The 18,200-nt window shown below is 47.2% G+C and overlaps 1 protein-coding gene across 6 annotated transcripts in view; it reads left to right on the plus strand.

Annotated features, from left to right (window-relative positions):
* Positions 1-2,293: 2,293 nt before the first annotated feature.
* The window catches only part of SH3YL1 (SH3 and SYLF domain containing 1), a 54,548-nt gene continuing 38,641 nt past the window's right edge, over positions 2,294-18,200 (plus strand). For 5 of the 6 annotated variants that reach the window (XM_029052274.1, XM_039910382.1, XM_039910384.1 and 2 more), the window contains exon 1: positions 2,294-2,342. In XM_029052274.1, coding sequence (XP_028908107.1) covers position 2,342 — 1 coding nt within the window. In that variant the 5' untranslated portion in view covers positions 2,294-2,341. Of the gene's footprint in view, positions 2,343-2,370; positions 2,447-18,200 lie in introns of those variants that run through there. The other variant, XM_029052273.1, reaches the window with a different exon arrangement.

Raw genomic sequence — 18,200 nt, forward strand, 5'->3', positions numbered from 1 at the left:
ACTGGAGGGTCTTGAAGAGTCGGGAAACCCAGACTGAACAATTTTGTAGAAAAATGATCTTAATGAAAAAATGTGAAGTTCACGTCTCAGCTGAATCTCTGAGTACAAACAGAAACTCCTTACCATCAGCTTTAAGGTCTTCGATCAGTTCTCTCCCTCCCACCTTACCAACCCAATCTATTTCATTTCATCCCTCTACCATCAATCATATTTCGTGAGTGCTCACTGTGTGCAGAGCACTGAACTAAGCGCCTGGGGGAGTACAACATAACAGCTGTGGCAGACATTTTCCCTGCAACCTACTCTCTGTTCCTACATCTCACCTATCCTCCCTCGGGCCTGGAACTCCCCTTTTTTATCCTACAATCCATCGCACACCCCACCTTCAAAACACTCCTAAAATCACAGACCCTCCAAGAGGCCTTCCCTGACGAAGCACTTATTTCTCTTATCCACCCTCCCCTGTGTGTCGACAATGAACCTTAGCTCTATACCTGTTAATAACTTTGATACACCTTAGGCCCAGAGAACCTTTGTACACACACATATACATTTATAACTACTATTATTTCCCCAGATGTAATTTATTTTAATGTCTGTCTATCCTTCTAAACCCTCTGAGGGTCGCACTGGAGAGTTTCTAGTACTCTACCCGTCTTGACTACAGAAGGGAAAGTCAAGTTAGAGGCCTGTCCATTCCGTTCTTAACTTGGGCAGTGGCTAGCGAGTGGCAGGCCATCTGCTACAAGTCAAAAGTCACCTGTGTTGGGCAGCAGCGGCACGGGAGAGACTCCAGGGTGGAGACTCGAGTTTACTGCATCGAAGAAGGCAAGGGTAAACCACTTCCGGATTTTTCCCAAGAAAACTCTGAGGATCCGCTACCGGGGAATGATTGCGGATGGAGAGCGGGGCGTTCCAGGAGAGATGCGTCTATGGAGTCGCTATGGGTCGGAGATGACAGGACAGCATAAGACATGACCCTTGTAAACCGTCAATTCCTTCCTTCCTTCCTTCATTTACTCAATCGTATTTATTGAGCACTTGCAAAGCACCGTACTAAGCGCTTGGGAGAGTACAATATAATAATAAGCAGATACATTCCCTGCCTCCAACAGTTTACAGTCTAGAGGGTGCATACTCTATTGTGTTGCACTTCTTCATTGCTTTGTGTTCTGCGTCAGGAGGGCACACTCAATAAATACTATTGATCAATTGATAGGAATATTTATTAAGCACTCATTGGGTACAATGCGCTCTGGGGAGTGCTCAGGAACTTGCAGCAAATAGAAGTGCCCTCAATCTCTCTCTCTCCCCTCCTCCTCCCCCCTTTCCCTTCACCTCCTCCTCCTCCTCCCTTCCCTCCCTCCTCTCCCCCTCCTCCTCCCTTCCCTCCCTCCTCTCCCCCACCTCCTCCCTCCCTCTCCCTCCTCCTCCCTTCCCTCCCCTCCTCCTCCCTTCCCTCTCCCCTCCTCCTCCCTTCCTCTCCCCCTCCTCCTCCCTTCCCTCTCCCCCTCCCTCCTCCCTTCCCTCTCCCCCTCCTCCTCCCTTCCCTCGCCCCCTCCTCCTCCCTTCCCTCGCCCCCTCCTCCTCCCTTCCCTCGCCCCCTCCTCCTCCCTTCCCTCGCCCCCTCTTCCCTCCCTCCCTCGCCCCCTCTTCCCTCCCTCCCTCGCCCCCTCTTCCCTCCCTCCCTCTCCCCCTCCTCCCTTCCCTCGCCCCCTCTTCCCTCCCTCCCTCTCCCCCTCCTCCCTCCCTCTCCCCCTCCTCCCTTCCCTCGCCCCCTCTTCCCTCCCTCCCTTTCCCCCTCCTCCCTCCCTTTCCCCCTCCTCCCTCCCTTTCCCCCTCCTTCTTCCCTCTCCCCCTCCCTCTTTCCCTCCCTTTCCCCCCTCCTCTCCTCCTCCCTTTCCCCGTCCCTTTCCCCCTCCTCTCCTCCTCCTCCTCCCTTTCCCCCTCCTCTCCTCCTCTTCTCTTCCTCCTCCTCCTCCTCCCTTTCCCCCTCCTCCCCCCTTTCCTCCTTCTCTCTCTCCCTCCTCCTCCCTTTCCCCTTCCTCTTCTCCTCCTCCCCCCTTTCCCCCTCCTCTTCTCCTCCTCCTCCTCCCTTCCCCCCTGCTCCCCACCTCCCCTCTCCTCCTCCCGGCCCCCGGCCCTGACCTGGACCCAAGCCAAGGCGAGCGAAGGCAGGCGGCGGGCCCCCTTGGAGAAAGCAGGCTGAGGGGGAGGCTGATGGGGGGGAGGGGGGAGGAGGGAGGGGCAGCGTCCTCACCTGGGCCAGGTGTGCGTCTTTAAGGCCCCAGCCCGCCTGGGGGGCGGAGCTCGGCCTGGGGAGCGGGAGACCGGCAGCACCAGTAAGACCAGCAGCTCCCCCCTTTTCCTCCCCCCTCCATCGTCCTCCCCGGGGTCCCGGGCTGGGGGTATGTGCGGGGCGGGATCCCAACGGCCGCCCCCAAAAGTGAGTACAGTTAGCCCGGGCTCAGGCCTGGGAAGGAGCCAGGCCTGGGGACGAGCCAGGCCTGGGAAGGAGCCAGGCCTTGGGGAGGAGCCAGGTCTGGGGGGAGCCAGTCCTTGGAGGGGGGGGGGGGGGGCGTCCTGGGGATCCAGTCCTGGGGAGGAGCTAGTCTTGGGAGTGGGGGGCCATCCTAGGGGATCCAGTCATGGGGAGGAGCCAGTCCTTGGGGGTGGGGGATCGTCCTGGGGGATCCAGTCCTGGGGGGAGATCCAGTCCTTGGGGGTGGGGGACAGTCCTGGGGGAGATCCAGTCCTTGGGGGTGGGGGTCAGTCCTGGGGGAGATCCAGTCCTTGGGGGTGGGGGTCAGTCCTTGGGGGTGGGGGTCAGTCCTGGGGGAGATCCAGGCCTTGGGGGTGGGGGTCAGTCCTGGGGAAGATCCAGTCCTTGGGGGTGGGGGTCAGTCCTAGGGGAGATCCAGTCCTGGGGAGGATCCAGTCTTGGGAGGGAGGGCCGTCCTGGGGGATCCAGACCTGGGGAGAAGCCAGTCTGGCGTGGTGGGGGGAGCGTCCTGGAAGATCCAGTCCTGGGGGAGATCCAGTCCTTGGGGGTGGGGGGCAGTCCTGGGGGGGGAATCCAGTCCTGGGGAGGAGCCAGTCTGGCGGGGGTGGGACCCAGTCCTGTTAGGGAATCCAGTCCTTGGGGGGGGGGGGGGGCGGGGAGGCAGTCCTGGGGATCCAGTCCTGGGGAGGATCCAGTCCTTGGGGGTGGGGCCCAGTCCTGGGGAGGATCCAGTCCTTGGGGGCTGAGCGGAGGGGGCAGTCCTGGGAGATCTAGTCCTGGGGAGGATCCAGTCTTTGGGGCTGGGGGCAGTCCTGCGCATCCAGTGGTGGGGGGCGTCGAGCCCCGGGAGAGGCTGAAACGCTATGGGGAAAGCGCCAGGCCTTGGCAGCTCCCGGGGGGAGGCAGGGAGGCTGCCGGGAAGGGCCAGGGAGGGCAGCAGGCCACCCGCAGCTCATGTGGAGAAGCAGGGTGGCCTAATAATCATCATAGTAATGCTATTTGTTAGGTGCTTACTATGTGTCAAGCACTGTACTAAGTGCCGGGGGAGAGGCAAGGTCATCAGGTGGTCCCAGGTGGGGCTCACAGCCCTAATCCCCATTTTACAGGTGAGGTCCCCGAGACCCAGGGAAGTGAAGTGAGTTTCTGGATCCAGGGGATACCCGGATATTAAAATCAATTACCGTTGGATCTGTGCCCAAGTGCTGTGGGGATCGGAGTCTACGCTGGAAGTTTCCTTTTGGCCCAGAACACGTCTGCCCACTCGGTTGTATTGTACCGAGAAGCAGTGTGCCTAGTGGTTAGAGTCCGGGCCTGGGAGGTAGAAGGACCTGGCTTCTGATCCCAGCTCTGCCACTTGTCTGCTGGGTGACCTTGGGCAAATCACTTCCCTTCTCTGGGACTCAGTTATCTCACCCGTAAACTGGGGATTAAGAGCGTAAGCCCATGTGGGACACGGACTGTGTCCAATTTGACTCATATCTACCCCAGCGCTTAGAGCAGTGCTTAGCACATAGGAAGCGCTCAACAAATGTGATTATTATTGTGGGCCCTCCCCATTTTCATTTCTCCCCAGAAAAACCCCCTTCCCGGCAGGCAGGACTCAATGCCCACCACTGAAGCGGCCCTTCCCCACCGCCATGGGTTTCGTGGGAGGGCTTCTCGTTCCTTCATCCGTTGAATCATATCTCTTGAGCGCCTACTGGGTGCACAGCATTGGGCTAAGCACTTGGGAACCCACGACACAACCCTAAACAGGTTTATCACCCTTTGGCCCCACTGTGCGTGCATTCCTCGTTAGGGGGAATTGGGACTTCACTGCTTGCTGCATGATGTGGGCAGGGAATGTGTCTGTTTAATGCTGTATTGTACTCTCCCAAGCGCTTAGGTCAATGCTCTGCACACAGTAAGTGCCCCATAATAGGAGGAAATGAATGAATTTGACCCCGGGGAAAGTGATACCAAAAGTGATACCAAATGATTCTTCCACTTGCACAATTAGAAAAGCAAACTCGTGGGCAGGGAAGGTGTCCATTTCTTATTGGATTGTGCTCTCCCAAATGCTTAGTACAGTGTCCTGCACTCAGTAAGTGCCCAATAAATAAGAATTGAATGAATGAATGTGACCTAGGAGGTGCAAATGAATCTTCCCCTTGCACAACTGGAGAAGCAAACTGACTCTTCGTAGTCAGCGAAGGTGTCTGTTGTTGGATTTTGTGCTTTGCACATACTAAGTATCATTGAATGAATTAAATGTGTATTCATGAGCTCTTGAAGTATTCAAATTTGCTTGGTAATGGTATTTGAGTGCTTACTGTGTGCAGAACTCTGTACTAAACACCAGGGAGAGTCCAACACAACAAAGTTGGTTGACCCAGCCCGGGACACAGGGAGTTTTTGGATTGAGGGAGTACCCGGATATTAAAATCAATTACAGATGGGTATGTGCCCAAGTGCTGTGGGAATGGCGTCTAGATTGGAAGTTCCCTTTTGGCCCAAAATGTGTCTAACAACTTGGTTGTATTGTACTGAGAAGCAGTGTGGCCTAGTGGATAGAGCCCGGGCCTGGGAGGCAGAAGGACCTGCGTTCTAATCCTGCCTCTGCCACTTGTCTGCTGTGTGATCTAGGGCAAGTCGCTTCCCTTCTCCGGGCCTCAGTTATCTCATCTGGAAAATGAGGATTAAGAATACTTAGAAGAGTGCTTGGCACATAGCAAGCACTTAACAGATATTCATTCATTCATTAGTATTTATTGAGCGCATACTATGTGCAGAGCACTGTACTAAGCGCTTGGAATATACAATTCGGCAACAGATAGACGGGCTCACATTATTATGAGGGACAGGGACTGTGTCCCACCTGATTAACTCATATCTACCCCAGCGCATAGAGCAGTGCTTGGCACGTAGTAAGCGCTTAACAAGTACCGTCACTATTATTATTCTCCCAAGTGTTTTGAACAGTGCTTTCATTCATTGTCATATTTATTGAGCACTTACTGTGTACAGAGCACTGTACTAAGCGCTTGGAAAGTACAATTCGGCAACAAATAGAGACAACTGCTCACAGTAAGAGCTCAAATGCTATTGACTTCACTGATTGGGGTGAAAATGATTCAAGCGCATAAACGATGTAAAAAGGGGCAAGGGAGGGGACGAATAGAGGAAATGGCACAGAAGGGAGAGGAAACTAGGACTAGTGAGGGGATTGACTTGTTCATTCCAAGCGCTTAGTACAGTGCTCTGCACACAGTAAGCGCTCAATAAATACTATTGAATGAATGAATGAATTTATTGAATTTTGAGCCCAATCCTAGATTTTTTTTTAACACAGTTTAGGTATTGGTAAAATAGATCAAAATTATTAGATAAAATTTTGTTCTTCATATGTGAGGACACGACTCTCTTTAAACTTGTTGGACTTAATAGCTCGGAAGGCAAACCTTCCTATTTTAGTTGAATTTCTTCTGAAAGACTGATTGCAACAGGTCATTTTTGTTTCCTTTTGGAAGAGCCTTTCATAGTCTCATTCTTGTCAGTTTTGCATCCCACATTCTTGTTCTTGTGATCATGGATGATTGAATGGTTGGAGAACGAGGAAACTCCTGAATTAATGAGTTACTAATAAGTAAGCCTGTGCTGCCATAATTCACTGAAATATTAGGGCTTGAGCTTAAAGAGCTATTTACTTCAATCCTCTGCCCCTTTAAAAATACGTATAAAGTGACTAACTGTGGAAGTGTTTACAAATTACAACAGTCAAACAAGTTACACGGGAATTCAGAAACCATTGATTAATGCCTTTGTGCTGTATGTAAACATGTAAAGCTTGTACATTTTCCCATCTCTAATTTTAAAATAGATACCTTTTTAGGAACAGCAGTGTGGTTAAAACTCATCTTATTTCACAAGGCAGTTTTGTTTTGAGTGGATTGAAATTGAATCGTCTTTTAACCAAAAAGAACTGATGTAGGTCAAAGGGAATATTCACTCAATCGTATTTATTGAGCACTTACTGTGTGCAGAGCACTATACTAAGAGCTTGGAAAGTACAATTCAACAACAAATAGAGACAGTCCCTGCCCACAAGAGGCTCATAGTCTAGAAGGCGGGAATATAATAATAATGTTGGTATTTGTTAAGCGCTTACTATGTGCAGAGCACTGTTCTAAGTGCTGGGGTAGACAAAAGGGAATCAGGTTTTCCCACGTGGGGCTCACATTCTTAATCCCCATTTTACAGATGAGGGAACTGAGGCACAAAGAAGTTGTGACTTGCCCACAGTCACACAGCTGACAAGTGGGGGGGCCGGGATTCGAACCCATGACCTCTGACTCCTAAAGCCCGTGCTCTTTCCACTGAGCCACATGTTGTTAGCTTTATTGTCCAGACGGTACCATTTAAGTCGGCAAGGTTTACAGGTGCCATCTTAATGGCTCAGCATACCAGTGATCAGTCAGTCATATTTGTTGAGTGCTTACTGTGTGCAGAGCGCTGTACTAAGCACTTGGGAGAGAACAAAGTAACAGGCACATTCCCTGCCTACAAGGTCCTTACGGGCTAGAACGGGAGACAGACATTAATACAAATACATAAATTACAGATACGTATATAAGGGCTGTGGGACTGGAAGGGGAGATGAATAAAGGGAACAAGTCCAGGTGACAGAGAAGGGAGTTGAATAAAAGGAAAAGAGGGATTAGTCAGGGAAGGCCACTTGGAGGAGCTTAGCCTTCAGTAACGTTTTGAAGGTCGGGGAGAGTCACTGTCTGTCGGATATGAGGAAGGAGGGTGTTCCAGGCCAGAGGCGGGACGTGGGCGAGAGGTCAGTGATGAGATAGACGAGCGAGATGGCGGTAGAGTTAGAAGGACGGCATTAGTGATGAAATAGGATCAGGGAAAACTGCCCCTGAAGAAGACACTGACAGGTCCTCTCTGGCTTGTGTGAGGGCTGGCTATTAGGCCCTGTGATTATCCTGATCAATCAGTTGCACTTCTCGAGCGCTTACTGTGTGCAGAGCACTGGGCAAAGCGCTTGAGAGAGTACAATACGACAGATTGATTTGGTAGACGTGTTCCCTGCTCACAAGGAGCTTAGTGTTTAGAAGGGAGACTACCTTCTGGACAGATGGTTCTTACAAAGCAATACCTTTGGATATATTCTGCTCTTATCCAATCCCTATGCCAGTAGGCGAAACCTAAGTAAACTCTCCTAATCAGGCTTATGCAATTTTAAAGTAAGGGATTCTCCGCTGCCTTGGTGGCAAACTCTGAAACATGGCAATTTTCACTTTTAGGAAATTTCTATTACTCTAAGCAGAAGGGATTTAGATGAAACAGATTTCCTCCATTCGTTCCACCATATAACAATTCTTCATCTACTTGAAGATGTAGTTCATCATTTTTTGGGTCTTCTGGAATTCAAAGTAAACTGGATGTCTGTGTACATTTTATTTTTAAGTTTTTGTTAATCCTTACCGCCGTCTTTTGAATCTTTTTCCAAGATCTCCACACTCTTATAAATGATGCTTTTTGCAACTGTACATGGTATGACCAGTGTGGAGAGTAAGAATAATTATTTCATCATCCTTAACTGTGTCCCTCTTATTGGTAATTATTTTCCTAAAGATTCACTTAAGTAACATGATACATTATTAAGTATACACTTCAACTCTTCAGATTCTGATAGCACGACACACAATTCTAATCAATTATTCAGTGGTGTTTTAGCATACATTCATAGCCACGGCTAATATAGAGTGGAGTTCTTTTACCTTTTAGAACTGATTTATCCTCAAGAATTGGCGAAACGTCTCCAATTTTTTGTTCTATTTAAATCAGCATGATGAGGAGAAACTGGTTTGAAGGCACGTCTCCTCTGAGAGGTCTTCCCCGATTTAGACACTCATTGCCTCTTCTCCTACTCTCTGTTTCCCTTTCACTTGGATTTTTCACCCTTTATTCACCCCTCCCTCAGCCCCAAAGCTCTTATATCCTGACTGTAAGCTCATCCTCTCGATTGTAAGTTCACTGTGGGCAGGGAGCGTGTCTATCAACTCTGTTATATTCTACTCTCCCAAGTGTGTAGTGCAGTGTTGTGCACACAGTCAACACTCAATAAATACAATTGATTGAGGCTTATGAAAAAGTTGGGGGAAACCTGCCTGATTGGATGAATGGTGACTATATTAAACGCCTTCCTTCCCTTTGGATTATATCGTTAAATTTTTATTTTATTTAAAACACTATTAGGTGTAAGTAAATGTAGGTCCCTTCCTGCTGTTTTTGCAGTCTGTCAGCATCACACTGTAAAAAGAAGAGGAAAAGCACTTCAAAGCTAAAGATTTTAAAGGGGTTTGGGATATGGCATTTTAGAACTGAGGAGTTTCAGGTAGGCATGAAGAAATATGTTGATGAAAGGACTTTTGATTCAGCTGGGCATTGGAAAAGTAGTTGCTAAGCACATAAAAACTTTAATATTTAGTAAGGAGAAAGCAAATAAATGAAGAGCCATCGTTCTCCAAAATCTATCTACCACAGTGTTTACCTGTCATTCCACTTTTGTACCTCAGTTCCCTTATCTGCAAAATGAGGATTCAGTGTCTGTTCTCCTTCCTAATTACCTGTGAGCCCCATGTGATACCTATATTGTGTCTACCCCAGAGCTTAGTACAGACTTTGGCACACAGTAAGTGCTTTACAAATACCATTATTTTTGTTAGCATTATTATTATTCTCCCCGTGATCAGTCCTTCTTGAAAATATAGCCTTTCACTTACGAAACAATGCTGTTGTACTCTCCTGAGCATTTAGTACAGTGCTCTGTACACAGTCAGTGCTCAGTAATAATTATTTTGGTATTTCTTACTATGTGCCAGATAGTGTACTAAACGCTGAATAAATCCCATTGATTGATTAAAAAGTCAACATTAAAAGCAGATGCTTTCAGAATGTTTTAGCATAGTTTGGTGCTTTCATGTTCACAAAATGTTTTACAGTCACCTTATTTATTTTGCACCACACCTCATGAAGTAATTCACTGTTGCCATTCTCAACTTAGGAGGAAATCTAGAGGTGAGATATTAGGAGTCGATTCCATCCAGATTCCGCAGCAGAGTGAGGCAGAAACACCTCCATTTTCTTCACTGGATTTCGGTAGCGTAGGCCTTGGGCTAGATGGATCATTTTTTTCTTTTTTAACTTCTTTGAGGGCAGAGTGTCTACTAATTCTATTGTATTCTCCCAAGCACTTAGCATGTGTTCTGCACGCAGTAGGTTCCCGATCGATATTGAAAATCACATTTCGTCTTGGGAGACTTCCTGGATGGTGGGAATTAGCGGGAAGCATGAGGCGAGGAATCCAGATAGTCAGCTGATTCTGCACTGGTGTAGCCACTCTGGTTTTAGAGGCACCATCCACACTTCCCAAGGACCTGGGCTTAAAAGCTGTAGTAGACACAAGTTAATCGGAAAGGACACAGTTCCTCCCCCACTCTGGGCTCACTGTGGAGAATCAGTCGTATCTATTGAGCTCTTAGCCTGTGCAGAGCACTGTGCGCTTCCCACTGACCTGATGGGTAGATTTTACGCACAGCCGCAAACTCCCATGAGGGTTTTTTCTTGTTTGTATTCATTTCCCAGCAGTGAGGCGCTTTCCAAAACAATCATCGCTTCACTTTGTCAGGGCAGAATGGACTTCGGAGGGGGTACAAGATATGTTTTCCAAATAGGGAGATACCAAGGCTGAATGTCTGCTTAGATACTGGCGGAACTCTCCGATTACCTGACCCTCCTCAGCTCTTCGGTAATGGAGTTGTCCAAAAAAATGACAGTGACAGTTGAATCAAAGACCTTAATCCCACCACTAAAGTAGGAATCACTGAGCAAACTTGCTCAAATCACTTGTGTCCTCCAAATGCCATCAATGAAGTGGCATTTAAAATTACCTTTTTTGCTTTCGTTTCATTCAATCCTATTTATTGGGCACTTACTGTGCACAGAGCACTGTACTAAATGTTTTCCCTTCTGACCTAACGTGGATCTGTGGAGACAAACGAGATTGTTTGGAAAAATCTTTGGCACCAAATGAAAATTTTTCTGTTCTAAAAGTCAAAGTTCCCAGAGCACAGAAGTTTCAATACTGTTACTGATAATGACATGTTACTTTTTGGAGGAACAGTTTATAAGTATGTTCAGTTCTGCTATCACATGGGTTTTCAGTGTGCTTTGTTGACTACAACGCGATTAAGTATCTAAGCATTCTTCCAACATCACAATACTATTCAGTCAGCCAGTGGTATTCACTGAGCACTTATCGGGTGCAGAGCACTGTACTAAGCATTTGGGAGAGTACAACAGTCACATTCCTGCCCACAATGAGTTTACAGTCTATGTAGGCTCAATGTGGTGCAAAATCGAAGAAACCATTTATGTGTGTGAGATCAGAATCGTTGGTTACAAGACAGTATATGTTTTCCTTAATGCAAGGTTTTGTCAAGAACACCTCCGTCCCACTAAACTGAGACTGGTTGTTGAAATTACTCTTCTTCAAGAGCAGCTATCTACCTTCTGCTTATACTGATGATGGCATTTATTACGTAATTACTGGCCACCGCACTGGGCTAAAAGCTATGGTAGACACAAGCTAATCAGAAGGGATACAGTCCCCATCACACCCTGGGCTCAGTATGGAAAATCAGTCATATTTATTGAGCACCCACTGTGTGCAGAGTATTTTACTAAGCACTTGGGAGAGTACAGTTTAACAGTTGGTAGATGTGTTCCCTGCCGCCACAAGGAGCTTGCGGTCCAGAGGGAGAGACAGACGTCAATAGAAATAAATTACAGTTGTGTACATCGGGGCAATGGGGCTGAAGGAGAGGCGAATAAAAAGTGCAGATCCTAGAACAAGTGTGAGGCAGAAGGGCATGAGAGAAGAGGAAGTGAGGGCTTAGTCGGGGAAGATGTGTTTTTAATAAGACTTGAGAGTTGGGTGGATCTCACATTAATCAATGATATTTATTGAGCGCTTACCATCTGCAAAGCACTGTGCTCAGTACATTACAGTTGGAAGAAACAAACCCCGGCCTCATAAAATTTACATCTAGAGTGGGAAAGAGACATAATACATTATAGATAGGGGAAATTGGAGGTACTAAAGCTATCTACATAATTATGATTTTATTTGTTAAGCGCTTACAATGTGCCAAGCACTGTTCTAAGCGCTGGGGGAGATACAAGGCAATCAGGTTGTCCCATGTGGGGCTCACAATCTTAATCCCCATTTTACAGATGAGGGAACGTGATTTGCCCAAAGTCACACAGCTGACAAGGAGTACAGATCCAAGGGCAGAGGCAGTGCAATAGGGGAAATGAAGGTTTAATCAGGGAGGACCACTTGAAGGAGATGAGTAGTATTTATTGAGCATTTACTGTGTGCAGGGTACTGTACTAAGCGCTTGGGCAAGTGTAGGGAAGCAGCGTGGCTTAGTGGAAAGGGCACAGGCTTGGGAATCAGAGGACGTGGGTTCTAATCCCGGCTCTGCCACCTGTCTGCTGTGTGACCTTGGGTAACTTCTCAGTGCCTCAGTTCTCTCATCTGTCAAATGAGGATTAAGACTGTGAGCCCCATGTAGGACAACCTGATTACCTTGTATCTTCCTCAGTGTTTAGAACAGTGCTTGGCACATAGTGTTTAACAAATACCAGAATTCTTATTATTAGATCAGTGAGATAAGGCATGGGGAGGGAGCTGATTGAGTGCCTTAAAACAATAGTAAAGAGTTTCCGTTTAATGCAGAGATGGATGGGCACCTTCTGGAGGCTTCCGAGGAGGGGAGAAGCATGAAATGTATTTTTTTTAAATTGAAATGATGTGGGCAGCAGAAGTATGGACTGGAGTGGGGAGAGAGAGGAGACAGGGAGGTAAGTGAGATTGATGCAGTATATGGTAAGCGCTTGGATGGGCATGGAAGCTTAGAAAACATTGCAAAGGGAGAACTGACAGTATTTGGTGTTAAGTTGAATGAGAAAGAAATGAGTTGAAGATAATGCCAAGGTTACTGGCTTGTGAGACAGGGAGGATGGTGGTGGTGCCTACAGTGATGGGAAAGTCAGGAAGAGGACAGGATTTGGTTGGAAAGATGAGTTCTGTTTTGCATATAGTAAGCCCCAAACATTTTTGTGTATTTAGGGTCATCTTGTGGCTTTAACATTGACAAAAAGTCTTAATCAATACACTATCACTTAAAGAGAGTGTAAGGTTGTTTTAAAATTTCAGAACTCAGTTACAAGCAGTATTTCCTGAGTATTCATGGGGCTTAAAGCATTACAGTAGACCTGGCAGAGCATACAAAAAAAAAATCATATTCTTACAACTTCGCTTCAAAAAATCCACAGTGACCTTAGATTTAAAACAAACCTACTAAAACATAATGCTCATCAATAGTAATAAAATAGAAAACAATGGCCTTAAATGTTTACTATGTGCTAAGGGGTTGGGGGAAAAACAAAATAACCAGATTGGATACAATCCCTGTCCCACACAGGTCTCAGAAACTGGGACGAGAACAGGTATTTGATCTCATCACCATCAGCATCAGTGGTGTTGGTTGAATGCTTACTTTGTGCAGAGCATTGTACGAAGTGCTTGGAGAGCACAACAGGACAGAGATGGCAGACATACTCCCCGCCCACAGCGAGCTTAATGGGAGTTTATCTCTATTTACGGATGAGGAAACTGAGGCACAGAGAAGTTTGGTGTCTGGACTGAGATCACCGTGCTGGCAAGTGGTGGAGCCAGGATGAGAATCAGACTCTCCTGACTTCCAGACCCCATGTTTTATCCATTAAGCCACACTTCTTCCCTTTAGAAAGAGAAATGCTGTCCTTCCTCTCTGGGTGTCTTCAACTTTACATCCTTCCTCTTTTCTTTAACTGCCATTTTCATCTCTGTGTCTTGAGATTCGGGTTTGGGGTGGCAGGGGTGACTAATCACATGTTTATAAGGTGACATAGTGATCACTCAGCCGAAGGCATCATCAAGATTGGAAACATTTGGAGACGGGCTAAGGGAAAGCAGAAAGGGAATTTTGGTGTTGATTTTTGCTCCTTCTCCAGTGCTTATGCTCCTAGACTGACTATATCTCTTCCAGCACTTGTGAGGTAAAGGATAAAAGGGTGAAATGTCATTCAGTCAGTCAATCATATTTACCCCCCCCCCCCTTCACCTCTCTGCAGCTAAACCCTCTTCTCCCCCCTTTCCCTCTCCTCCTCCCCCTCTCCCGTCCCACCCCCCAGCACTGTACTCGTCCCCTCAACTGTATATATCTTCATCACCCTATTTATCTTGTTTAATGAGATGTACATCACCCTGATTCTATTTATTTGCCATTGTTTTTATGAGATGTTCTTCCCCTCGACTCTATTTATTGCCATTGTTCTCGTCTGTCCGTCTCCCCCGATTAGACTGTAAGCCCGTCAGAGGGCAGGGACCGTCTCTATCTGTTGCCGATTTGTACATTCCAAGCGCTTAGTACAGTGCTCTGCACATAGTAAGCACTCAATAAATACTATTGAATGAATGTATATTTATTGAGCGCTTACCGGTGCAGATCACTGTACTGAGTGCTAGCATGGCTTAGTGGAAAGAACACGGCCTTGGGAGTCACAGGTCGTGGGTTCTAATCCCACCTCCGCTACTTATCAGCTGTGTGACTTTGGGTAAATCACTTCACTTCTCAATGTTTCAGTTACTTCATCTGTAAAATGGGGATTAAGACTGTGAGCCCCACGTGGGACAACCTGATTACCTTGTATCTACCCCAGTGCTTAGAACAGTGCTTGGCACATAGTATGCACTTAACAAATATTATTACAATACAGCAATAGAGACAAACCCTGCCCACAACAGTCTGGCGAGGGGGGTGGGGGAGACAGACATCAAAACAAGTAAACAGGCATCAATATAAATAAATAGAATTATATATACAGAAGTGCTGTGGGGCGGGTGGGGGGAAGAGAGCAAAGAAAGGGAGTGAGTCGAGGCTATGCGGAAGGAAGCAAACTGTCCTTTGCTGCCAGTGCTTAGGTTGCTTTTGATTCAATTTATGGATTTATCGAGCTTCTACTATGTGAAAAATACCGTTTGGGAGAGCATCTTTGAAGCCGAGGATGTGGTGCCTGCCCACAAGAGTCTTGCAGTAAAATGGGAAACACTGCAGCCTTGTGAAAAGAACAGAGGCCTTGGGATCAGAGTCTTGTCTTATACCGTCGAGTCGTCTCCGACCCATAGTGGCTGCGTGGACACATCTCTCCCAGAACAGCTCACCTCCATCTGCAATAGTTCTGGTAGTGGATCCAGCGAGTTTTCCTGGTCAAAATCTGGAGATTTCTTCTGCGCGGTAAACTCGAGTTCTCGACCTCGACTCTCTCCCGTGCCGCTGCTGCCCAGCACGGGTGTGTTTTGACTTGTGGCAGATTGCCTAGACTGTGAGCCTGTTGTTGGGCAGGGATTGTCTCTATCTGTTGCCAAATTGTACATTCTAAGCGCTTAGTACAGTGCTCTGCACCCAGTAATTGCTCAATAAATACAATTGAATGAATGTGCTAGCCCCTGCCCGAGCTAGGAGAGGAATGGACGGGCCTCTGCTTGACTCTCCCTCCCGTAGTCCAGGTGCCATCCTGAGACGTGGGAGTCACGGTACCTGTGTCCTAATCCCAACTCTGCCGTTTCTCTGGTGTGTGACTTTGGGCAAGTCACTTAACTTCTCTGGGCCTCAGTTCAATGGGGGATTCAATGGGGACTTGAGCCCCACTGTATTTACTCCGGTGCTTGTGGCATATAGTACCACGGTTATTATTAAATGGAGGATACAGGCAGACACAGGCTATATTTGTGCAGTGCGAACAGAAAGAAATATGGAGATACAAGCGCTAACAGCAGTTCTATGAAGAATGAGAATAAGTGAAAACACAGATTGGCAAAGTAAATGAAATAAATGTGTATACATAAATGATTAATAATAATAATGATGATGGTATTAAGCGCTCACTATGTGCCAGGCACTGTTCAAAGCACGAGGGTGGATAGAAGCAAATCGGGGTGGACACAGTCCCTGTCCCACGTGGGGCTCACAGTCTCAATCCCCATTTTACAGATGAGGAAACTGAGGCACAGAGAAGTGGAGTGACTTGCCTGAGTTCACACGGCGGACGAGTCTTGGAGCCAGGATTAGAACCCATGACCTTCCGACTCCCGGGCCGGTGCGCTAGTCATTACGCCACACTGCTTTCCTGAAAGAATTACAGAATTCCCTGTGAGATTACATCTCCTCCAAGAGGCCTTTCCTGGTTAAACCTTCTTTTCCCTGGCTGCTTTTCCTTTCTGGGTCAACTTGATACACTTGGATCTGTGACCTCCCAGTGCTTAGGACAGTGCTTGGCACATAGTAAGCACATGACAAATACTATAGGTATTATTATTTATAAACACCCCAACCCCATAGCACTTATGTACCCACCTTTAAATTTCATATTACAAATTATTTATATTAAGATCCATCCTCCCCTGTAGACTGTAAGCTCATCATGGGCAGGGCAACTGCCTTCTAATTCTACTGTACTGTACTTTCAAGTGCTCAGCACAGTACTCTGCGCATAGTAAGTGCTCAGTAAATGCAATCGATCGGTTGAAACAGTATTGCCGTTGGTGTGACGCGACCAGGAAGGTAGTGATTTATTCCAGAATGCCTCTGGCAGGAGAGAGAGATCAGGTCTGGAGGATCTGAAGTGGTGCAGAGTTGATTTTGATTTTTCAAGTGAAATTTCAGGCCATCTTTCTCCATCTATGTTTATGAGAAAGGCCACGACCTTTTTACGGCAGGATGTTTGCGGTGGTAGCCCTCAGCTCAGGAATCTGTTTCCTCTCTCCTTCACCGGAATCTTTAGGAATGATTCCTTTAGGAACTTGATACGCACCCTCCCCTCAGCCCCACAGCACTTATGTACATATCGGTCATTTATTTGCATGTCAGTCTCCCCTTCTGAACCACAAGGTCCTTGTGGATAGGGAACACGTCTCCCAATTCCGTTGTGTGGTACTTGGTACGGAGCCGTGCACAATAAATGCCACTGATTGATCTGAAAGGTAGATGTGAGAGATGGCTCTTAAATCCAACTTTTACCTTTAAAAAAAACAGACAAATTTTGGTCGTCAGTGGGGTAAATGATCATTATTGTGGTAGTTAAACGCCTTCTATGTGCCAAACGCTGCAGTAAGCACTAGGGTTTATACAAGATAAACTGTCCACAGTCCCTCTCCCACATGATGCTCACAGTCGAAGTAGGAGGGTGTAGGATTTAGTCTCCATTTTACTGATGAGGACACCAGGGCCCAGTGAAGTAAAATGACTTGCCCAAGGTCACCCAACAGACAGGTGGGGCTGAGATTAGAACCCCAGTCTTTTGACTCTAATTGGTGGGGACACGGATGGTGGGAAAGATAATTTTTTTTGCATCGCTTTTATTTTTCTGAGATTAAATTATTTTGTGTGATGGCTTGGGTGTGTAGTGAGTTCCCACCAGAATCATGCCATAGTGGTTAGAGCACGGGCCTGGGAGTCAGAAGGACCTGGGTTCTAATCCTGATCCACTACTTGGTCTGCTGTGGGATCTTGGGCAAGCCACTTAACTTCTCTGTGCTTCAGTTACCTCATCTGTAAAATGGGGATTAAAACTGTGAGCCCCACATGGGACAACCTGATTACCTTGTATCTATCCCGGTGCTTAGAACAGTGCTTGGCACATAGGATGCCCTTAATAAATACAATAATTAGTATCATTAACCTTACCTTGTGCTTGGGAGCAGCCTAATTGCTCCCCTTCGACCTCTCCCCGAAGCAGCTTTCTTTGAAACGGAAATGCCAGGCCTCTGTATTGTAGGGGTAGGAGTTTAACTCAATAGCTAAATTAAAATATTCCTTCTCTAGGGCCGCCTTACATTTACTCCTAAATGTTAGATGGGGTGTTCAGTATTCACTTGAGTGAGCACGTTTGAGAACAGAACACTCTACTATCCTGCTGGGAGAGTACAATAGGATCAGTGGTTCTAATCAAGTTGTTACAGGGGAGACAGGTGCTAAACTAAATTGCAGATAGGAGACCATAATAGATTATAAAGCTCTGTACGTGAATTTCAAGTGGAAGGGGAGAGAGTGTGGCGCTGCTTATTGCAAGCAGCGTGGCTTAGTGAGTAGAGCACAGGCCTGGGAGTCAGAAGCACCTGGGTTCTAATCTTAATAATAATAATAATAATGTTGGTATTTGTTAAGCGCTTACCATGTGCAGAGCACTGTTCTAAGCGCTGGGGTAGACACAGGGGAATCAGGTTGTCCCATGTGGGGCTCACAGTCTTAATCCCCATTTTACAGATGAGGGAACTGAGGCACAGAGAAGTGAAGCGGCTTGCCCACAGTCACACAGCCGACAAGTGGCAGAGCTGGGATTCGAACTCATGAGCCCTGACTCCAAAGCCCGTGCTCTTTCCACTGCGCCACGCTGCTTCCTTCCACTGCGCCACGCTGCTTCCTTGGCTCCGCCACGTGTCTGCTGTGTGACCTTGGGCGAGTCACTTCAGGTCTGTGCCTCAGCTACCTCATCTGTCAAATGGGGATTAAGAGGGTGAGCCCCATGTGGGACAGGG

The sequence above is a fragment of the Ornithorhynchus anatinus genome, chromosome X1, assembly GCF_004115215.2.
Source record: "Ornithorhynchus anatinus isolate Pmale09 chromosome X1, mOrnAna1.pri.v4, whole genome shotgun sequence".
NCBI lineage: Eukaryota > Metazoa > Chordata > Mammalia > Monotremata > Ornithorhynchidae > Ornithorhynchus > Ornithorhynchus anatinus.